Raw genomic sequence first — 18,961 nt, 5'->3', positions numbered from 1 at the left:
AAAAAAGGGCAAAAGATTGTTCTTACCATTGCAGAAAAGTATTTTTTCATGGCAACAAAATTTACCTTTGGTGAGTTTAAGCCAAATAAAATAAAACTGGGCACATATTGATTCCATTTCATACTTACACACTAAATTAGAAGAAAAATGGTCTTTCATACGCCACCATGTTGTTCAGTCTATTGGATAACTGTGTTATCAATGGAACTTTCTGTGTTTTATTGCAGCTGGAAACTTGTTTTCAAGCAAAACTGCACACATCCCCAGTGCAGTTCAAAACACGAAGCTGCAGAGACAACTTTAAGACATCAACATCTGATGCTTTAACTGAAGATCTGAAACGTCCTGTGCGCTGATCAGGAAAACATGAAAAAGCCTGTAAACATAAGAAAACTCCCCAGTGTGAATGCAGGGATACTTTTTATCCCAGAGAAAGAAAAAACACATCTGCAAAACGAGCTTCAAGGTATTTAAATGATACATTAAAAATACATCTCAGTCAACTGCGTTTGATATTCATAAGCTAAGATCAACATAAACAAAAAGGAGAAAAATTAAAGGAGGAAATCTTGACAGTTACAGAAAGCTCCTGAATGGTCCTTAACAAGTCACAGAAGCAGAGCTCAACCTTCACTCCTCCAGGACATCTCCACTTCCTGTCACTGTAGGATATTCTGATTGTGGATGGTGCATCTACAGTCCTTACACTGGTCTTCCATCCTGTTGGCACTGCAGACAGTCTCTCCAGAATAAAATCCTGATACAAAGAATGATATTAAGTTCAGATCACCTTCGACAATCCCCTTACTGGACCATCGGCTGTGGAGCACTTAGTGAGCTGATGAAGGCGTCATAGTGCTCTGGGTGGCAGCGCTTATACTCGTTTATTTTCCTCTTGATCTGCTTAGGTGTGTCCTGATAATAGTTCTTCTCGTCCCTGGCCATCGCCTGCAGGGAGAGGAAAGAACAGGATGGTCAGTTTGGTTAAAACAAGAAAAATAGTCCTGTATTTTTGGACAGCTACTGCACTGTAAAATCTGACAAGTTGATTTTACTTCTTAAATCTAGGAAACTGATTGCTTGGAAAAATCTAAGTATATGTAACTATTAGTGTTATTTTATGTTTACCTTATATATAATTAAGTTTTCTTAAGATTTAGAACTATTTACTGAATTTTGTGAAGTTGTTGCAACTTAAGTATGACAAGTTTAATTAAATCAATCTTTACAACTTTTAGCAACCAAACAGAACTTCCATATCTCCCAAACTAATCGTTGGCAAAATCCTCTTTGTCAAGATCAAGTTAAGTCAGATGAACTTGGTTTATGGAAGATGCTAACAAAAACGAGGTAATTTAAATTGTCATTTTTAAGTTGCAACAACTTCACCAAAGTAAATACAGTTCAATTTCAAGTAAACTTAACAATAAGATATAAAGTAAACATAAATCAAGATTAATTGTCATATTTTCTTTTCTTTTTCAAGGCAATCTGTTTACAAGATTAAGTAAGATTAACTTGTCAGACAGTGTGGAAACTGAGAAACAACAGTTTCTTAAAAGTTACTTCCTTGTTGTAAATTTAACTGTTGCTGGTGTTATGAACCACAAATTGTGACAAGAACTAAAATCTGTAAAAACTACCAGAAAACAGAAATAATGTTTGAATTAAAATATTGACACATTGTGAATATTTTAAGATTTTTATCTGACTGTATATGTCTCAAATATCACCATATACTTTCAATACTATGATACTTAGATACATCTCCATGACAGTTACTGATAAAGGCTAACAACACTCCATCCACCACTGTATCTGATGTCTTACATATAGCTCTGGCTTGGTGTATAATGTCTTTGTATACTTGTGTATTTATGTAAGACTCCTTACAGACTGTTGTAACAAGTTTCCTTGAAAAAGTACAATAATTTGTTTTATCACAAGTGGGGCAAAATGTGTAATGTTTGTCCTGAGGGTGGTTCCAGATGAAATGTCATGTTGTTACATAAATCCAAAGGGCTTACTGTCTGCGTGGTGGCATCTCAAATTGGGTTGGTCAAGCTCAGCTCTACATTGACTTGCTAGATTTGGCTTAATTTCTTAAAATTTTTAATCCTACTCTTTAAGAGTGATTGAGCACCATGTTCAGTCTCAAACACCCCCTCTACACATCCTCAAAATACAAATGTATTCAAATTCTAACACTCGACTGTTAATCAATATATCTGTGTAAACTTGCAGCATAAAGGTCACGCACTCAGTCTCTGGATCCCCACTCATTACGGTTTTGTAAATTCTGGGTTACAAGTAGAACGCAATGTCACAAACTCTTTGCTTTTTTGTCTGAAGTTCTGCTGTAATTGACTAAAACATGAGTCAAATGAGTGACAACACACACAACTTACTTGCTCAGAAAGTACAATTTGCATGTTAACATGCTTGCACCTAAAACATTGACATGTACACTAACATTACCTAGCATGTTGACATTTAGCATATAACATTCAGGGGCAAATACCATTTACCTAATTTAAATATGTGCAAACAGCATGGGAACACCAAGATGCAATTTGCTAGGCAGTGCAGTTAAAGGTGCATTACACCCTTTGTGGATGCTTCAAGAATTACATAGTTTCTTTTGTTGTATTTATGCAGGTTTAGTGGCCGCAAAAGCTGCAATCAATCCTTGTGTGAATTTCCTCTCATTGTTTTTGTTTGTCAGCATGCTTAGTGTTGGCATGTCAATGTATTCATTATTTTATGTTTTACTTAGTAAGATAAAAGTTATAAAAGACCGCAGGAATATAGCAATATTTTCTATTGTAGGATATTTTAATGCCCAAAAACTGTGCACGCGCACACACACACACACACACACACACACACACACACACACACACACACACACACACACACACAATATCCTCTGTTATTGACAGACTGTGACTTGGCAGTGCTCCCAGTGATGACTCAGTCCCATTTAAAGCAACTGTTGAAAATCCATTTGAATGAGGCACTTTACTGATAAACGCTCAAGTAATTTAGACTTCTGTCACTCGCTGCTCTGAGCAATAAAAAACTAAAAACACACTAAGCTCTCCGTAACGTGCACCAGTGTGTCCCTTCAATCTCAAGTTATGAAAAGAAAAAAAAAAGTCAGCTGTTAGGAAAGTAGATCATGCGGCTGAAACTGTACTTGTCCTTCAGATGTGCAGCTTTGTCTAAAAACTTTTCGAGTAAAGCAAACACTGTTATCATCAAAAGCAGAATATTCAACTGACAAATTAAGTTTTCTCCACAGCCACTGAGCGCGTCCAGGACAGTACAAAGAAAGCTTTTTAGACCTTGGCAGCCAGCCCTCATATCTCAGACGCCACGGTGTCCTTGAATGCACCATCACGGAAACTGTTTTCTCAAATATTTCCCAGACATGCAAACCAAGTCCAGCCGGTGAGTACTGAACCTTGATGCCTCATATAAAACTTCCAGCAGGTCAAAGTAAGCCTCAAATTAACCTCATCCTGGTAATGAGGTTAAGTTGTGTGTGGTGCGTTTTTTTTCTTTGTACCAATTGATCACTCAGCCATCCACTACGCTTAGTTCTGAAGAATAATTTAACATTAAGGGAAATCCGCTGTTCATGTCTCAAGAGACACTTTCACAAATGAGTTTATTATATATGTTTCAGTTCTAAATTCATAACCATATAAGTTCATAATGTCATTAAAAAGTGATTTAAAAGGTACTAAATAAGGTGTTAAAAAACTGTTAGAAGTTTGATAAAAATGTTTCTCAGAGACACTTTACCTAGCGTAGAGTGTAACCAGTATAGTTGAGGGCTTTGTGGGAAATGTGATGTTATGCGTTGAGGTCGTAGGGCAGTAGCATTGTGGGAAAAAGCAACATGGCTTTAGATGAGAAAATCTTTATCATCCTTATGTCTGTGGAATAACAATAAGCCTGACTCTGTTTAAGGGTAAACTAGCGCTCCAGAAACATTCAGATTCAGATTCATGCCCTCTGTGGAGGAGGTTTGTTTTTACTGTCTATATAGCTTGTTTTCAGTCATGTGATCCCGATGACGTGCGACAGTCAGATAGGGAAAGAAGTAAAGAACAGCGGTTGGGAATCGCAGAAGGTGCTCCAACATACATCTGACTTGCTGGTGTCTAGTGTTTTTAGCCAGCTAAAGGCATTTTGTTAGCGTTTCAGCCCTTGTTTGTATGGAGTGGCACCTACAGCCAGCCCCCGCCACGGTGGGTGTGGCTTCCATGGTATGACACTTTGCGCTCTCTCTCTACGCTTCGTCCCCATCAAACCCCTTTCTCCTCCCTCCACTCCTTCACACAGCATGCCGGCATGCATGTTGATACTCTTCATTTTCAGGGTAGAGGCACGTCAGCCAAAACTCTGGGGTTCAGTTACTCTTTAAAATCGTATTTGCTGAATCCTTATGAAAGATTTTTGTTCTGAGTAAATGTTAATAAAAGCTAGAAATTGCCTTCAACTTTCAAATACTTCTGGCGGCCTCTATTACATATGCGGCCTTTGCTGGATGACAGTCTTTCTCTGAGGGTTTTTTTCCCCATAAAAGTGTAATAATCTCATCTGATGTGTTAGTCATTAATTCACTGGGGTGCTGTGAATAATTTATATCCAACAGGTTTCAAGTCTCCGCAGACAGATTGTTCGCACAGAAATCAGAGGAAACCAATGGATGCGTAAAAGGTAACGAATCAATCTGAAAAGTAAGCTTTGAAAAAAACTGTAGACAGTTAACTGTACTCAATATAAACACTGGACTAAATCTCACAGCATTGTTACTGTGGCAACATGGTCTAAGGCAATTTCAGGTTTTCAGTTCCTGCTCTTACCTTAAAGTTGTCGCCGTGTTCTCGGATCATGTACTGAGCGTACTCAATCAGGTCAGATGATAATGTCTTGGTGTCTTTCTCTGGACGACTTGCTTCCTCCTCCAGCTCTGCTCAAACCCACAAAAACACGAAGACAAATCAGGACATAAAACAAATCTAAGAGGCCTGAAGATTCATCACATATTTCCATCTTCTTAGCTTTCAATGTTTCATTGTTTTTTTCTTTCCTATTTTAGCTGTTTTATTTTTGTGAGAAGACAAGGGCATGAACATGAATGATAAAACTGAAACAAAATATGCAAACCATTTCATAGTCTCTCTAAAATGAAATATTCAACACAGCGTTTAAAGCACCGCCGGTGTTACTGGAGGAATAAAAGTCATTCAGCGCTGAAATCCAGAGCAGCTGCTGCTGAAGGCCGACTCCTCTGAGTTTCTGTGCAACTGAGCATAATAACAAAAGCATATTGGAAGAGTGAAGCTCTGCTTTCAGTCAAATTGGTCTAATTGGGCTGAAATCACATCGAGTGTCCAGCTGAATGAAAAGAAAAGATCCTTGGAGGGGGCGTGAAACAGCCTTCATGTGAAAAGGCAACTATCAATAGTGGTGACATGAAGTGAAGGAAAAATGACATTGCGGAACTGCAGTGAGCGTTCTCAATGAAAGCAATACATTTCAACAGAAAAACTGCTTTCAGGGAATTCACTCAGGTTCAAGTTCTCTCTCACACACACACACTAACTCTGACGACCTTTGAGATGCAAAATTGTGTTTAAATGGTAACTTCTGTGTTTTTGAACCTGGGTCCTATTGTCTCATATTTTTATGTCTAAGCGTGTAATGGCTACAACCATTTTTGATTTTGGTCCAGTATTAAGTGAGAGTGCTGCAGCATTAAAAGAGGCTGCAATGTAACCACTTGGAGCACTTGTGCATCTCCAATGTATATCCACTGAAAGTGCTTGTTTTTGCCATTTACAAACTCAATTATTATTCTGATAACACCAAGGAAAAGATCCCTACAGAGGTAGACTTTCGTGCAAATTTTAAGATTGTGTTTGCTTAACCAGAAACAGCCCCACAATAGCCATTGCTGTCTGCTATTTGACATTATTCACAATTATGCAGCACTGCTTGCTTTTGGTCTGTCATTCGAAATCCTCAGCCATTAATCATCTGCACTCTCTATTTTAAATCTATTTCAGGATGCAAATCAGTGCAATACTGTATATTGTTCAATATTGTACATAGTTTCTGCAATAACTTGCAATACTGTTTAAAGATTGCACAATAATGTATATAGTCTATAGTGTATAGTCTGCTGATAGCTGTTAAATCTAGTTTTTATATCTTTATTCTCCTTTTCTATATTTTTGTAATTTATATTCTCATTTTTTATATTTTTATTCTATTTTTATATCTAAATTCTCATTTTCTATATTTTTGTACTTTATATTCTCCTTTTTTATGTTTTTTATTCTATTTTTAATGTGCACTGAGCTGCTGTAACAAGTGAATTTCCCTGGTGTGTGGATCAACAAAAGACTGTTATTTTATTGCCAAACCTACCAGAGTCTGTTTAAATAAACAGCAATTTTAGAGTCCATGGAGCCAGCATATTATTACATCTAACTGGATTAATTAAGGGTTTATTTTAAGCAAACCAGAGTTGGTGATTGGTGGAACAGCAGGAAGACGAACAAAGATGGTTATTGTGAGTTTTATTTTGATGCTGTTGACTTTGATTGAAGTGTGTTTCACGGCGATAAAATTACTGTTTATTTATATCGAGTTTGGTAGGTTTAGCAATTTTGGGGTCGTTTCTGGTCAAACAAAAGGATCTTACTCCTTAAAAAAAGGGTTTTCAGTAGGGTCCTTTCCATGATGTTGGCACTTAAAATGACAATCTGAACCCGTCAGTGGCAAAAATAAGCACTTTTAAGGGACATAAATTGATAGTGCACAAATCCCCTCCATGGTTACATTGCAGCTTTTTTCACAGCTGTCATGTGCAGTGCTCGTGCTCAATAGTGGACCAATTTCAAAAACTGTTGTCTCCATTTGTCATTATGACAAGAAAACATGGGAAAATAGGTACCAGGTTTGATAATATCAAAGTTACTCTTTAAGTGGAAGATGCTATCAAAGTAGTATCTAAGTTTTTAAACTTTAGTGTGCTGGATTACAAACTGTTCTACGTAACAAATCAGCATGGAGCTGTTGGTGCAGAAATACTGAATAACAAGATAAATCTCAAATAAACACAATATGCACAATACTTTACATGCTGAGGTCTTCACAACAAATGACTTACGGTTGAGAACGTAGGGCTTGGTCACAATGCCGCCGGGAGCTTTAGTCTCTCTCTCTTCACGGAGGAGCTACACGTGTGAACAATAACACAATATGAAGGAAACAATGGAAGTCATCAGCCAGTTTGAATTCTGGGTTAACCGAAGATGATAAACATGTTTCTTTTCAACAGATCATCCATCTTCTTCTGTAATGCTGCATGACAGGTATGACATTTTTCATCAGTGATGTCATTTCAAGAAACAATAGCGTTACTGTTCTTGCTCCGGAGCCCAGGGGGGCAAAAAATTAATCATTTACAGGTCGCTCACTGTCATAAGTTAACTAAATGAAACTCTGTCTGAGGCTGGTGGAAAACACGCTGCAGCCTAGAGGACAAGATTAACTTTAATTACCCGCAGGGTGAAACTGTCACAGCAGCAGAGAGCGGCAGCGAGAACAATGAAACTTAATTTACAAAGCACAAAAAAAAAGGACAGCATCCAAAATTTCATAGACTCACAAACAAGTTTTATCCATGTGTGTTTCAAATAATACATTTAATGAGTTTAACTGAAATGTGTGTGTGTGTGTTTTGAGGATTTCTTCTGGTTTAAGATATATTCAATCATTATAACAACACTCTGCTGCTCCCTTCTGGCACAAATGAAAACTACACGAGCACAAGTGTTTTAAAACCCTGACCTGTTGGATACATTTATTTATTTCTATTAAATAATAAGAATGTTGTTTTATCAACTCGACCAAACCTAAATGCAGGAGCTGCCGAGGGACCTTTGAGCAACACAGTCATTCAGCTACTGATTTACTGAACTGATCAGTGGGCTACGGAGGAAGACTGGCCTTGATTAAGGGCACATTTGGCACAAAATTATATGTTGGATGACCCAAACTGACAAGTAATGTTTCTCACATAAAGAATTCATCTGGCATCTGAACATGATTAAAATCTTTTGAGCTGCTGAAGATGCAGAAATGCACGTTGAAGTGATTGACAGTTCCTCTGCTGCATTCATGAGTTAAATTCTCTACGGTAATTCTTGTTAGACGACTCTACATGAATTTACCATTTCAGAGTTGCTGTTGAAATCAATGTCAGTGACTCCAGTGTCAGATTTCAAAGGAAAAATGAACATGGAGACATTTCAAAAACAAAAAGGCCCAACTGCACACAAACTGCACTCAGTTAAAATTAGATCTGCCATAACAACTCTCTCATGGCCTAATTTCATTCGTACTGATATGCTTTGATCCTTTCTAGAGGTCGCCGCCTACACCCTCAGTAAGTGTGGAGTTAAGTGGAGTCTGCATTATTCCACGTAGCATTTTTAAGGGGTGTATGCTATGTAGATGAGAAAAACAGGGAAAGAAGAAGGTGCCATGTCTGTTGTGCGATCACACTTTGGCTTTAGTAAGCATTATACAGAGCAAAACAAAACTAAATGTGGATACTTAACCCTTTGAAGCCTAAGCAAATTGCCCTGATTTCATTCAACATAAAAAGAAGGAAATTAGTAATTTTACCAGAAATTACCCAAAATGTTGACAAGAAACTGTTGGAACTGGATTTTTTTTCCCAAAAGAAGAGAAGGAAATGACCTGACAATAAGCACAAAAAAATATATTTTTAAACATTATTTTAGATACATAATTATAATATATATAAATATGGTTTTCTATAACTTTTTCCGAGTTTTGAGTTAGTTTTCTAATGATTTTCTCTCTCTTTTTTCCAGGTAATTTCTCTTATCACTTCAGTAATCTCAGTTGGGACATTCCTAGCCAAGTTGCTAATTACCTTTCCTCCCATGTTTTCAAAATAAAGCAAACCAAGGTTTAAATGCTTGTGAAAGATGTCTTAACGCAACACATGAGAACTGAAGTTAATCCGGGTTTCAAAGGGTTAAATGGCAGAAAATTCCATAACAGAAGGAAGCTTCTGTTTACCAGCTGCAGTCTGCAGGCTGAAGCAGGTTGTTTCAGACACAGCATTCGTTAAAATAATGTAAGTGGAATTGTAAAATATTGTCAACACAGACCCTAAAACACCAAGAAAATCGGAATGAACTACCAGAAGCATTGTTACTGTTGTTCAAAACGGACTCTTCGTAGTCAAAAAAAGTAAAAGACCTTTGAGTTTCCTGTTTTCGCAAACAAATATCAAAGTTTTATAAGGTAGTAAATCTGTTCATTTACTCTAAGTTATAGTCTGAGTCTCTTTTAAACTGTTCAGTACAAAGAATTACCCAGTGGTTCACTGTGAGGACGGAGAATCTGACTGAGGCAATGAGGTAAATGTGACAATGAATAATGATTTAGAAATCATTGAAAAGTGGGCTGACCGTGTAGTGCTGTTTAGAGGAAGCGTGAGTTTTCTGAGGAAGTCCCTTTCGGATAAATAAAACCACGACAGAGCCACAGCAGTTACTTACGCCCTTCTTCTTTATTGGCAGCGTGCGGTTTGGATCAAAAGTCAGACCCATCTCCTGCAGGTTCCTGGCCATGGACTTCTTGTCGTCCCATGCATTTCGAATCTGTGAACTGAGCAAGAGGACAAGTTGGACATCAACGTAATGCAACGCAACTAGATTACTCATAATTAGTGCATGTATGATCATGTTGGATATTTAGGTTTGAATTAGGCAACTTGCCTTAAATAATACCTCAACCCAAGACCTTCTTTATTTTGTTACCTAGCTTTGTACTATATTTAAAACATGAAAAATATTTATACATAAATACCTTTTATTTTTAAAAAAATGTAACACAGAACAGTGTTTCTGCAGGAGCAGATTCCTATGTGCATGACCCAAAAAAAGCATGATTCTGTAGTTTTTTATCTATATCTCAATCCACCAGTAAGTGTTTTTCAGTAATTCATCTAATAACAAGCATGTAAAAAAAGTAACACCCAATAAGAAGCATCTTTGATCTTTCTAGTGAAAACCTTGTTTGTCTGCAAACAATAAAAAACACTTTTTTATAACTCTATGTGGATTCTGACTGTTGTTATAAATATACAGAATGGGGGTCGACAGAGGGCCAGTTATTAGTAGTTAATGAGACCGATAACCGATAATTGGAACCAATATGCATTTACAATAAAAATGAAAACATTTGTCAAAATTTAGAATTTGGAATATAAGAAACTCCAACGCAAAGCTTTCTTTAAATACATTTGGCAAATATTCAATCAAAACTGAACCTTTCAACATATAAGCATATATTTATACTACTACTTTTTACTTCTACGTCATTATATTTCATAGGGAAAATATACTTTTTACAGCACTACATTTGGTTGACACATAGTTACGATGTGATGCAGCAACAGCATTGTTTACCCAGTAGTGTACAAAATATCTACTAACAGAACTATATAATTACAATGTTGCACCTTAATTAGTGTGTTTTTGCTTTGTTTTTTCTTTTTTTGTTTTTACAGAAACAATGCATGTATGACCCAGAACTGCAGAAAACAAATTGTTCAAGCACTTAATCTGTTTTGGATTATGATGTGATTTATACACACTCTTCTGCCACTACTCTCAAGCCACTTGATGCAGTCGATCACTCTGCCCTTAGATTTATAACTGGGGATAACTTCAGGATGCATCATGGTATAGTGTAAGGGAAGTTGAGAAGAAAACAGCACTGAATTCAATTCATTTACAAAGCTCTTCTTGGTAATCTTCCTGGGTATCTTGTGAGTCTTTTAAGTACAGACTGATGGCTCACTGCACTAGGTCTCAAGACTATTTGGTTTTCAGATATCATTATGTCAGTACTGGATTCGGGAAATTCGCTTTTATAAATTAAGCCCCCCCAAACTGGAACAACCTTCAGCAGCTCTTAAAATAAGATGCACATATATCTTCCGATCAATTGAAATCTCTGCTGACTGACATAGAGTACAGCAAATGCATGTGTTTCCTCGACTGGTAAATGTTGTGCTATGCTATGTGTATAATGTGCACTATAGTATCGGACACGCTTCTCATGTTTTGCCTTTATATATTATTTGTAATATAATCAGGGCGTCCTTGTAAATAGAGCTTGCTCTCAAAGGCCTTTCCTGTTTAAATAAAGGTTAAATAAATGTACACTGTCCCTGTAAAAATGAAATCATGAAAAACACAACACTGTCAGGAGAACCATACTTCACGAGTACTTCAATACTTCTGCCCTTTTGCTTGTAATAGTGTATTTTTTAAATTTTTTATTCAACTTTTACTTAAGTAAAGGTTTTACACCACTATATAAAAAGCTAAACTACATACAAACACCGTTTAACTCAGTTAAACTCCTCTTACATGGTGTCAACATGTCCACTGTAAGCTAACATTAGCTAACATGCTAACGTGCCGTTACTTACTTTTCTATCCTCGGGTTGTATTTCTTGATGAACTGTTTCTTCAGTTTCTTCCGGTCCTGGTTGTAATTAAACTTCTTTCTCCTCGCTGACTGCTTGGCTTTCGGCATATTTGTTGTTTTTCTGTGTCTTTACAGCTCAGCGGAGGTTTATTGGAGGAAAAAAGGCAACGTGCAGAAACAGGAAGCACGTGTTTGTTTTGTTCCGGTCATGTGACTAAAAACTACGTAACGTTTTCACCTTTGACCTTTCTAATACATCCATGGGCCTTTCAGTTTTGAGTTGGGTTTTTTTCTTATTAATTATAATGTAATTTTCTTTTATACACAAATTAAAACAAAATCAGTATGGGTAAAGAAAAGAAACATCAAACGGTTCACTAATTAATTTTTAAAAAATGTAAATCACTAAATTGTAAAACAATTGTTTACAAAAAATGTTTAGTTAGTTACTAACTTTAATTTCTATAGGTTTCTCTTTCATGGCAACTTGTAAGCAGTCACTGTGTATACCTTACACAATACACAAATTAATACAAATATACACAAAGTCAATATAGAAATAGAGAAAGAAAACACATGGAACATAAACTATTCACTCAAAATATTAACAGAAAATTAAAAAAAAAAAAATGAAACTGTAACAAAATAATTGAAAAGTGCTATGGTTTTAAATATAAAATAATCATTGTTCAAGCTCCTTAGCAAGTATGTTTGAGTAACTGGCAACAAATTTGTTTAGAAACCTTGGGTGAGACGCAAAATGTTAATGCTAAAGAATGCTTAAGCTGAAGAAATACCAACACTAATTCTGAAAAGCACAACAAATCATTAAGTCACTCTCCATTCAGATGACATCTGATGGAGGTTGGAAACACATGCAACTGTTGCTTTCCTCCTCTAGATGTCAGTCTGGGTCAAACAAATATCTGTTTTGATTTCATTCTGACACAGAAACAGGATCAAATGAACACCTGCATCTTTTCAACTGCCAGAGGTTGACTAATGTGCAGAAGATAAGTTATAAATTCCTCACTTTTACTTGTGATCACAAACATATGAATTTCATCAAATGCGTTTTCATCATCAGAATTGTATTCCTAGCCCTGTAGAGAAGGCTTTCAGACATCATTTAAACATTCATATTGGAAAATAACATTTATAGAAACTGTAAACAAACAGTTCAACATATAAAAAAATATAAACTAAATTCCTCCAACTCCCTGTTGGATGCCTTACAGCTGAAAGGAATAAACCTTCCTGACTTCATGCATGGATATCACAATTCTTTTCTTTCCTTTTCATTCATATTATAGCTACCTTTTGTTTGTTTGTTTGTTTGTTTGTTTGTTTGTTGTCTTTCCTGGTTTAAGTAAAGAGGCCTTTCAGCCTCTGAAGTGTTCAGGCCATGCTGTCCTCCTCGTCAATGAGCAGTTGAAGACTCAAGTGAAAGTTTGGAGTCCAGATCCAAGAGTTTTGAGAGCCAGATCCAAGACAGGCAATAACAGAGAGCCAGATGCTGATTGATACCTTGATCAACCCTCTGCCTGATATGAGATGCTGTCGTGATGCCGCACAGCAAAACACTGAGTCTTTCTTAATGCACCTTTAATGCACTGTGGCGCTTTCATTGATCTGTGCAGGGAAATCCACTCTCTGCAGAGTTAGACGAGCCACAAAGACCAGCAGTTCTCGAGTCATGTCATATATTGATTTCTGGATTTGTAACAGTGCATCAATTCTGACTGATACATCCAGGGGCACCAGAGCCCTTTTGGAGGAATTACATTTTATTTCAAATGTACTGATTCAAATATTGTTACATATGTCATTGAGAAGTACAAATGCTGTGCTTGGGAATATTTGTAATGGCTAGATAATTAGCACTTGATCAATCAGGTATGCAGTAGTAGATTTATTCAGACATGGAAGTCACAGTATATGGATGCAGCCCTGCATTATATCTCCTGCCAACTTCATAATGTAACTGTGGAACCTCTTGAGGATTCTTTAGAATAATGGATATCAGAAAACATGAAATAATCTTACATTATTACAATTAACAAACAAAAATGTAAAATAAATAAATAAAATAAGTACATCCGCAACAGATATCATGATACACAACATTTTGGTAATTTTAAAAAAAGTTTTAAAAAATAATCTGAAAATCTAATTAATACCTTACAGATTGAAATAGTAGCATCCCAGGGCTGTAGCAACAAATTCTGTAATTTAAATTCTTGTCTTGCTATGATTGTATGCACATTTTTATATTTTTTAACTGATTCATCATTAAAAAAATATAATGTTGTTATTGTTATATCATTATTATTTTATTTTTAGTAGTAGTAGATGTAGTGTACTAGCAGTAATAGTAGTAGTAGATGTAGTAGTAGTATACAACTGCAAAAAAATGACGCATGTATTGCCCTTTAAGATACGGATTTAACGTGTTTTACTTTTTATAATTAAATAAACAAAATAAATAAATAAAAAATAAAAAAATAAAAATAAAACATGTGGAAAGTATGAACAGAGTGAGACGTCTGTCTGTTACATCTGTGTCTTTTTCTGTCTTTTTATGAAACTGTAATTTTATATCAGAGTGAGAAGTCTGTGTTTCCTCCTCGTCTCTGACAGCAGCTTCAGGGCGGAGAGACGAAGGGAGGAGGAGGAGAAAGAGGAGGAGAGAGAGAAGAGGAGGGGTGCGGACTGTCTGTTACCGGACAGGACTGTGTCAAAGCAGAAACAGAGGGTTGAATTTTTCCTCCTTGGCTGGGCGGTGGGAGGAGGTGGTGGACGGTGTTTAGAGAGGATAAACTGTGATTGAAGCCGCTGTGGGGGACCAGGAGCTCCGTCTGCTGCTGCTGCTGCTGCTGCTGTAACCCCACACAGCATCAACATGGAGCTGGAGAATATCGTGGCCAACACGGTGCTGCTCAAAGCACGGGAAGGTAAGGATGGAGATGGCGGTATGACAGCTCCTCTCTCCCGGTACCTCACCGAGACAGCAGGAGGGATGCCCCTGACATGGGTGATAAAAACTATTTCTGCACTTCCTCTTATGTGGTGATCAAATCTTTTTATGATGCGATTCAACACGTACAGGGTATCACCTAAAATAGGCGCCGTTCTCATGAGTGGAACGACACACCGAACTCCATGTTCAACTTTAGCAATTTAAAGTTTCCTGGCTTATTTGTAACCTTACACGCATACTTTAACCAATCTAAAGACTTTGGCTAACTCCTTGGCAAACAGTGACCAATACGGCGTAAAAATGGTTTCAGTAAATGGCTATATTGCAGTAAAATGTCGGCCTTCCTTGTTGACGGTTCGCCCCATAAACCGTCAATAACACTGTTGTCACACACAGTCAAGCTTGCTTAACGAGGGTGCCAAGCTAGCCGGATGTAGTTTAATGTTTATTAAAACGAAGAACTGTTTATTAGTGTATGCCGAATTAAAGACTGGGTTAGAGACGTATGAAATGTTGTCCCTTTTGATGTGCACAGTGCACGGGCACAGTTGGGATCGAAGGGCGCGTAAAACTACTCGATTCTTTAAATGAGTTTGGCAAGGCTCTGATTATGTGCATAAAACGCGAAGTACGAGAGGTCCGGAAGGGATTGCAACTGTGAAATTTGACTGCAGCAACACATCGGGTTTCCCTTGCTGATGTTGCAGCATCGTCCTATCGTTTGCGAAACAGGATGTTGAGGCAAAGCAGTTGTGCTGTACAGTGGGTTTGTACTTTTTGCACAAAAGGGCAATTTATGGTTTTAATGTTCTCGTCCTCCTGTTAAAATGGCCTTAATATGCTTTGCAGTATGGATTCTGGAAAACGTGTTTTGATACTAAATATCTAAAATGAAGAAGAAAAAAAAACATAATAATTTTGCATTATAACACTCTTTTGCACCCACAGTAGATACATTTTATTGTGCACAATGAAAACATCATCAGAGCCGTTTGTTATTGTCATTCAGAAGACAAAGGTTGTGGTGACTGGCTGCCAACATAATCCTAATGCCATCTGCAGATGGACATGAGAAGATGTGTGTCATGATCCCTCACTGCCAGCTTATCTGCTCAGTTCAGCTTATCTGTTGTGCTTGTAGAGGACCAGGAGTTGAACACCCATCTGCCCAGCAGAAGTGCCCATGAGCAAGGTGCAATATCTCCTCACAACAAGGCCTTGACCTCTGACTTCTCTGGACAAGCTGTTCTTTCATCATTGGGGAACAAAACGTTTTTTATGATCACCATTACTGCCTTGGACAGTTGGACAGACAGACTACACATTGTTTGATTCAGGTATAAAAAGACACATTTGCTAGTATGCAAAGATGTGAGCTTCTGACTTTCCAGGAAGTTAAACAACACAACAGAGCAATGCAGAGAATCATGCAGCAAGATTGATGCCAGAAAATAATTATCTAAATTCACTGCTCATCAGGTGTTAACACACCCAGCAGAAGACTTCAGGAGATGAGATTGTTTCATTCACTTTGAAAGACTATATTGTATTTCTAGACTTATACCGTGCACTGTGTGTTTAAGCTTATTAAAGATGCACTCTACTGATTTTATAGCTTTCAAATATTATGAAAATAACTTTGATTACTGTATGTCATCGAGTTTATCTAGGCCAAGGCTTGACATTGTAATGAAAGACACTCTTTCAGTCTAGCATTGGAAGAAGTATTGGGATCTCTTTCTTGAGTAAAGTTATGCTGTGATATAATATTACTCTATTACAAGTCAAAGTCCCGCATTCATAAACTTACTTAAGTAAAAGAACAAAAGCATTAGCATCAAACTTTACTTCACTCTTTGGACCTTGAGCAAATTAGTTTAATTTCTTTCAAAAATATGGTATGGGCAATGGCAAGAAGTGTTCCACAAACTGGAAGAAATTAGTAAATTTAGAAAATTGTTTAAAAAAAAAGAGCTAGGAAAAAGCTATAATTACAAGTACGATATATGTTTAAAATGATATCACAAAAGGTAATTTCCTTGTTTTCCATCTGTTTAATTACACTGTCATACTGACTATACCTCATCACAAGACAAAGACTTCTCTGTGTCCTCTTTGATGGATTTCTCTCTGAAATTGTTCATTTTTAAAACCTTTTTTTTTTAAAAATCTGAGTGCCTGACACCAAATCACATACCGTACCCACACATACAGTCGACTTTCACAGTTCAGTCATTCGTAGGAGATGAAAAGGAAGTCTGCAAAAAGAAAAACAGGCCTATAGAATTGGAACAAAAGCACTGTAGATGTTGTTAAAGTTTTAGGGTGGAGTTTTCCTTTAAAGCAAGCAACACCAGGCAACTCCCCATGTTCATGGCTGCCAGTGGCAAGAAGAGAGGAAACAGTCTGAACTTCACCGGCCAAACACGCGGCAGCATGACACCAGTGTTACACACTAATATGAAGGAGAGTGAAGGGATTAAAGGTGTCATTCTGAAGTGTCCATCTTCTGTAGACACAGTGCTCACCCTCTGCTGTTCAAAAGTCTGTATTTCAGTCTTGAGCTCTTCGTGTAACTTCTTGCGTGTGGAGACGTTTTCATAACCCACAGAGTTTCAGTTATTGGGGGTTTGGACTTCTAGTTTGTGATTCAGTCCACTGTGAAGCGTGAATGTTTGCAGGGCGTAGTGTCCACTGGGGTTAGGCCTCTTGTCCATGAGTAGATGCACGCTTCCTTCAGTGCGGTGATATGGTTGGTGGGTTTAGTTTGGCAGAGAGAAAATAGGTCCTACAACAAGGTCTGTGGATAATCTTGGGTGCGGGTCATGATTTCTGGAAAGAGACATTGCTGTTGAGTTTTTAGACATTTATTTTTTTGGGGGGGGCGCTCTTAGGACCACATGTTGGGTGCAACCTACTTCTACTACAATAAAGATAAGGCAGACATCTTTACATCCACTATCACTGACATCTCACACTAAAACATTCTAGTTTGATAAAAAAAAAAAGCAAGAAAGAGGATAACAAATGAATTTTTAAAAAATATTTTGGGAATAATTGTCCCTTTAAGCTGTATGAGCTGCAGCATTGAAAGACGCTAAAATTGACCATAAAAGGAGATCAAATATACACCAGCAAAGGACAGCACTTAGTAAAGATGTAAATATAGTATTTATCATAAAGTTTAAAGGTCTCAATAAACAAGAACTTAGTGATTAAAGTGCAATATGTATACTGCAATTTACAGTTCTTGTTTAAGACCAGTAATTTGGAAGCCCAATAACCTTTGTCATATCTACATAAATATAATAACACCACCACCTGTGAAAAAAAAGAAATCTGGCAGATGTCATGATGTGCAGAAAAAAAGAACAAAACAGTTGAGTGACCTATAAATCGATAAATCTATTAGCGTGTTATTTTCTCTTGATGAATTTCTTCTTTCCATTTGTTTCAATCATGTAGGACACAACACCACAGCTTCAAATCAAAGTTGAACTTAAGTAACCTGTACATTTATTTTTTTCTCTCTGTCTTTACTAATTCAGTTTGTGTGAGCAAATGTATAACTGCTGACATGTTTGAGACTAATGGAGTTCGCACTGTTTCTTGTTTGTCTCGGAGTGACTGTCCTCTAAAGATTGATGAAATGTTTCTGAAGTGTCTTTAGGGGCTCAGAACAAGCAGCATAATGTGACTGATTATAGATGAGGATGTAATCACGTAATATAAACCTTAGCTGTTCTTGTATTTTTGCCAGATTTTTAAAAAAAAAATCTAGCAGGCTGAAGTCCTGCACCTTCTTATTGATGGGGCTGGGTATTGCTTGAAGTTTTCTGACACTAGTGCTGACTCAGTAAAATCAGTGTCTGGCTGCAAAACCTCTAAGTGATATGATAGTACTCTCCAATGAATGAATCCTTTAATTTGTAAGAGGAAAAACGTGTTATTTCTTCAATCAAAAGTTGGTCTCTCTTTAAATGTTTTTCAAACACCTGCAACCACACAAAGACCTGGCTTAAATACCAACAGTCTAACATTAGAAAAGCTATTATTTCAAACAGAGAGTGTTGTTTTGTTTTTGTTTTTCAATTTTGTAATTTGTAAAATGTCAGCGGTGAAAATCATAAGTTGCAGCCTGACTGACTGTTTCACTCTCACATTCATCAGCTGATGTGTCTTATTTTGCTTAAGGGGAAAAAAATACTATTCATAGAAAATGTAATTTTCTGCTCACTGAAGACTTCAAAGTGGAGACAGAGAGGGTACACGTGATAGATCTCAGACTGGGTTTTAAACAGCAGATGGGACATTAACACGGCGCAGGCTTTAGACCACCGAGTTAAAGGCTGCCTTAACGGTCCAGTGTGTGAAGAGGGATATATTGGCAGAAACAAAATATAATATACAGTATGA

General features: G+C 37.0%; 2 protein-coding genes across 2 annotated transcripts in view; one reads left to right on the top strand and one right to left on the bottom strand.

Moving 5' to 3' along the window:
- Nucleotides 1–456: 456 nt before the first annotated feature.
- nop16 (NOP16 nucleolar protein homolog (yeast)) lies at nucleotides 457–11,777 on the bottom strand. The gene is made up of 5 exons (XM_042498561.2): nucleotides 11,567–11,777; nucleotides 9,624–9,732; nucleotides 7,193–7,259; nucleotides 4,878–4,984; nucleotides 457–948 (listed from the first exon to the last, which is right to left on the bottom strand). Exons 1-5 carry the CDS (start codon nucleotides 11,671–11,673, stop codon nucleotides 805–807), a joined length of 534 nt encoding a protein of 177 aa, XP_042354495.1. The 5' UTR covers nucleotides 11,674–11,777; the 3' UTR covers nucleotides 457–804.
- A 2,507-nt stretch (nucleotides 11,778–14,284) lies between these two features.
- Nucleotides 14,285–18,961, top strand: part of grk6 (G protein-coupled receptor kinase 6) — a 49,158-nt gene continuing 44,481 nt past the window's right edge. The window contains exon 1 of the mRNA XM_042498605.2: nucleotides 14,285–14,519. Within this exon, the coding sequence (XP_042354539.1) occupies nucleotides 14,468–14,519 (52 nt within the window). The 5' untranslated portion in view covers nucleotides 14,285–14,467. The remainder of the gene's footprint in view (nucleotides 14,520–18,961) is intronic.

The sequence above is a fragment of the Plectropomus leopardus genome, chromosome 15 (genome assembly GCF_026936395.1).
Source record: "Plectropomus leopardus strain MGB_pleo_1.0 chromosome 15, ASM2693639v1, whole genome shotgun sequence".
Lineage (NCBI taxonomy): Eukaryota > Metazoa > Chordata > Actinopteri > Perciformes > Serranidae > Plectropomus > Plectropomus leopardus.
The sequence above is the reverse complement of the archived record's forward strand: the minus strand, read 5'-3'. Positions and strand labels throughout refer to the sequence as shown.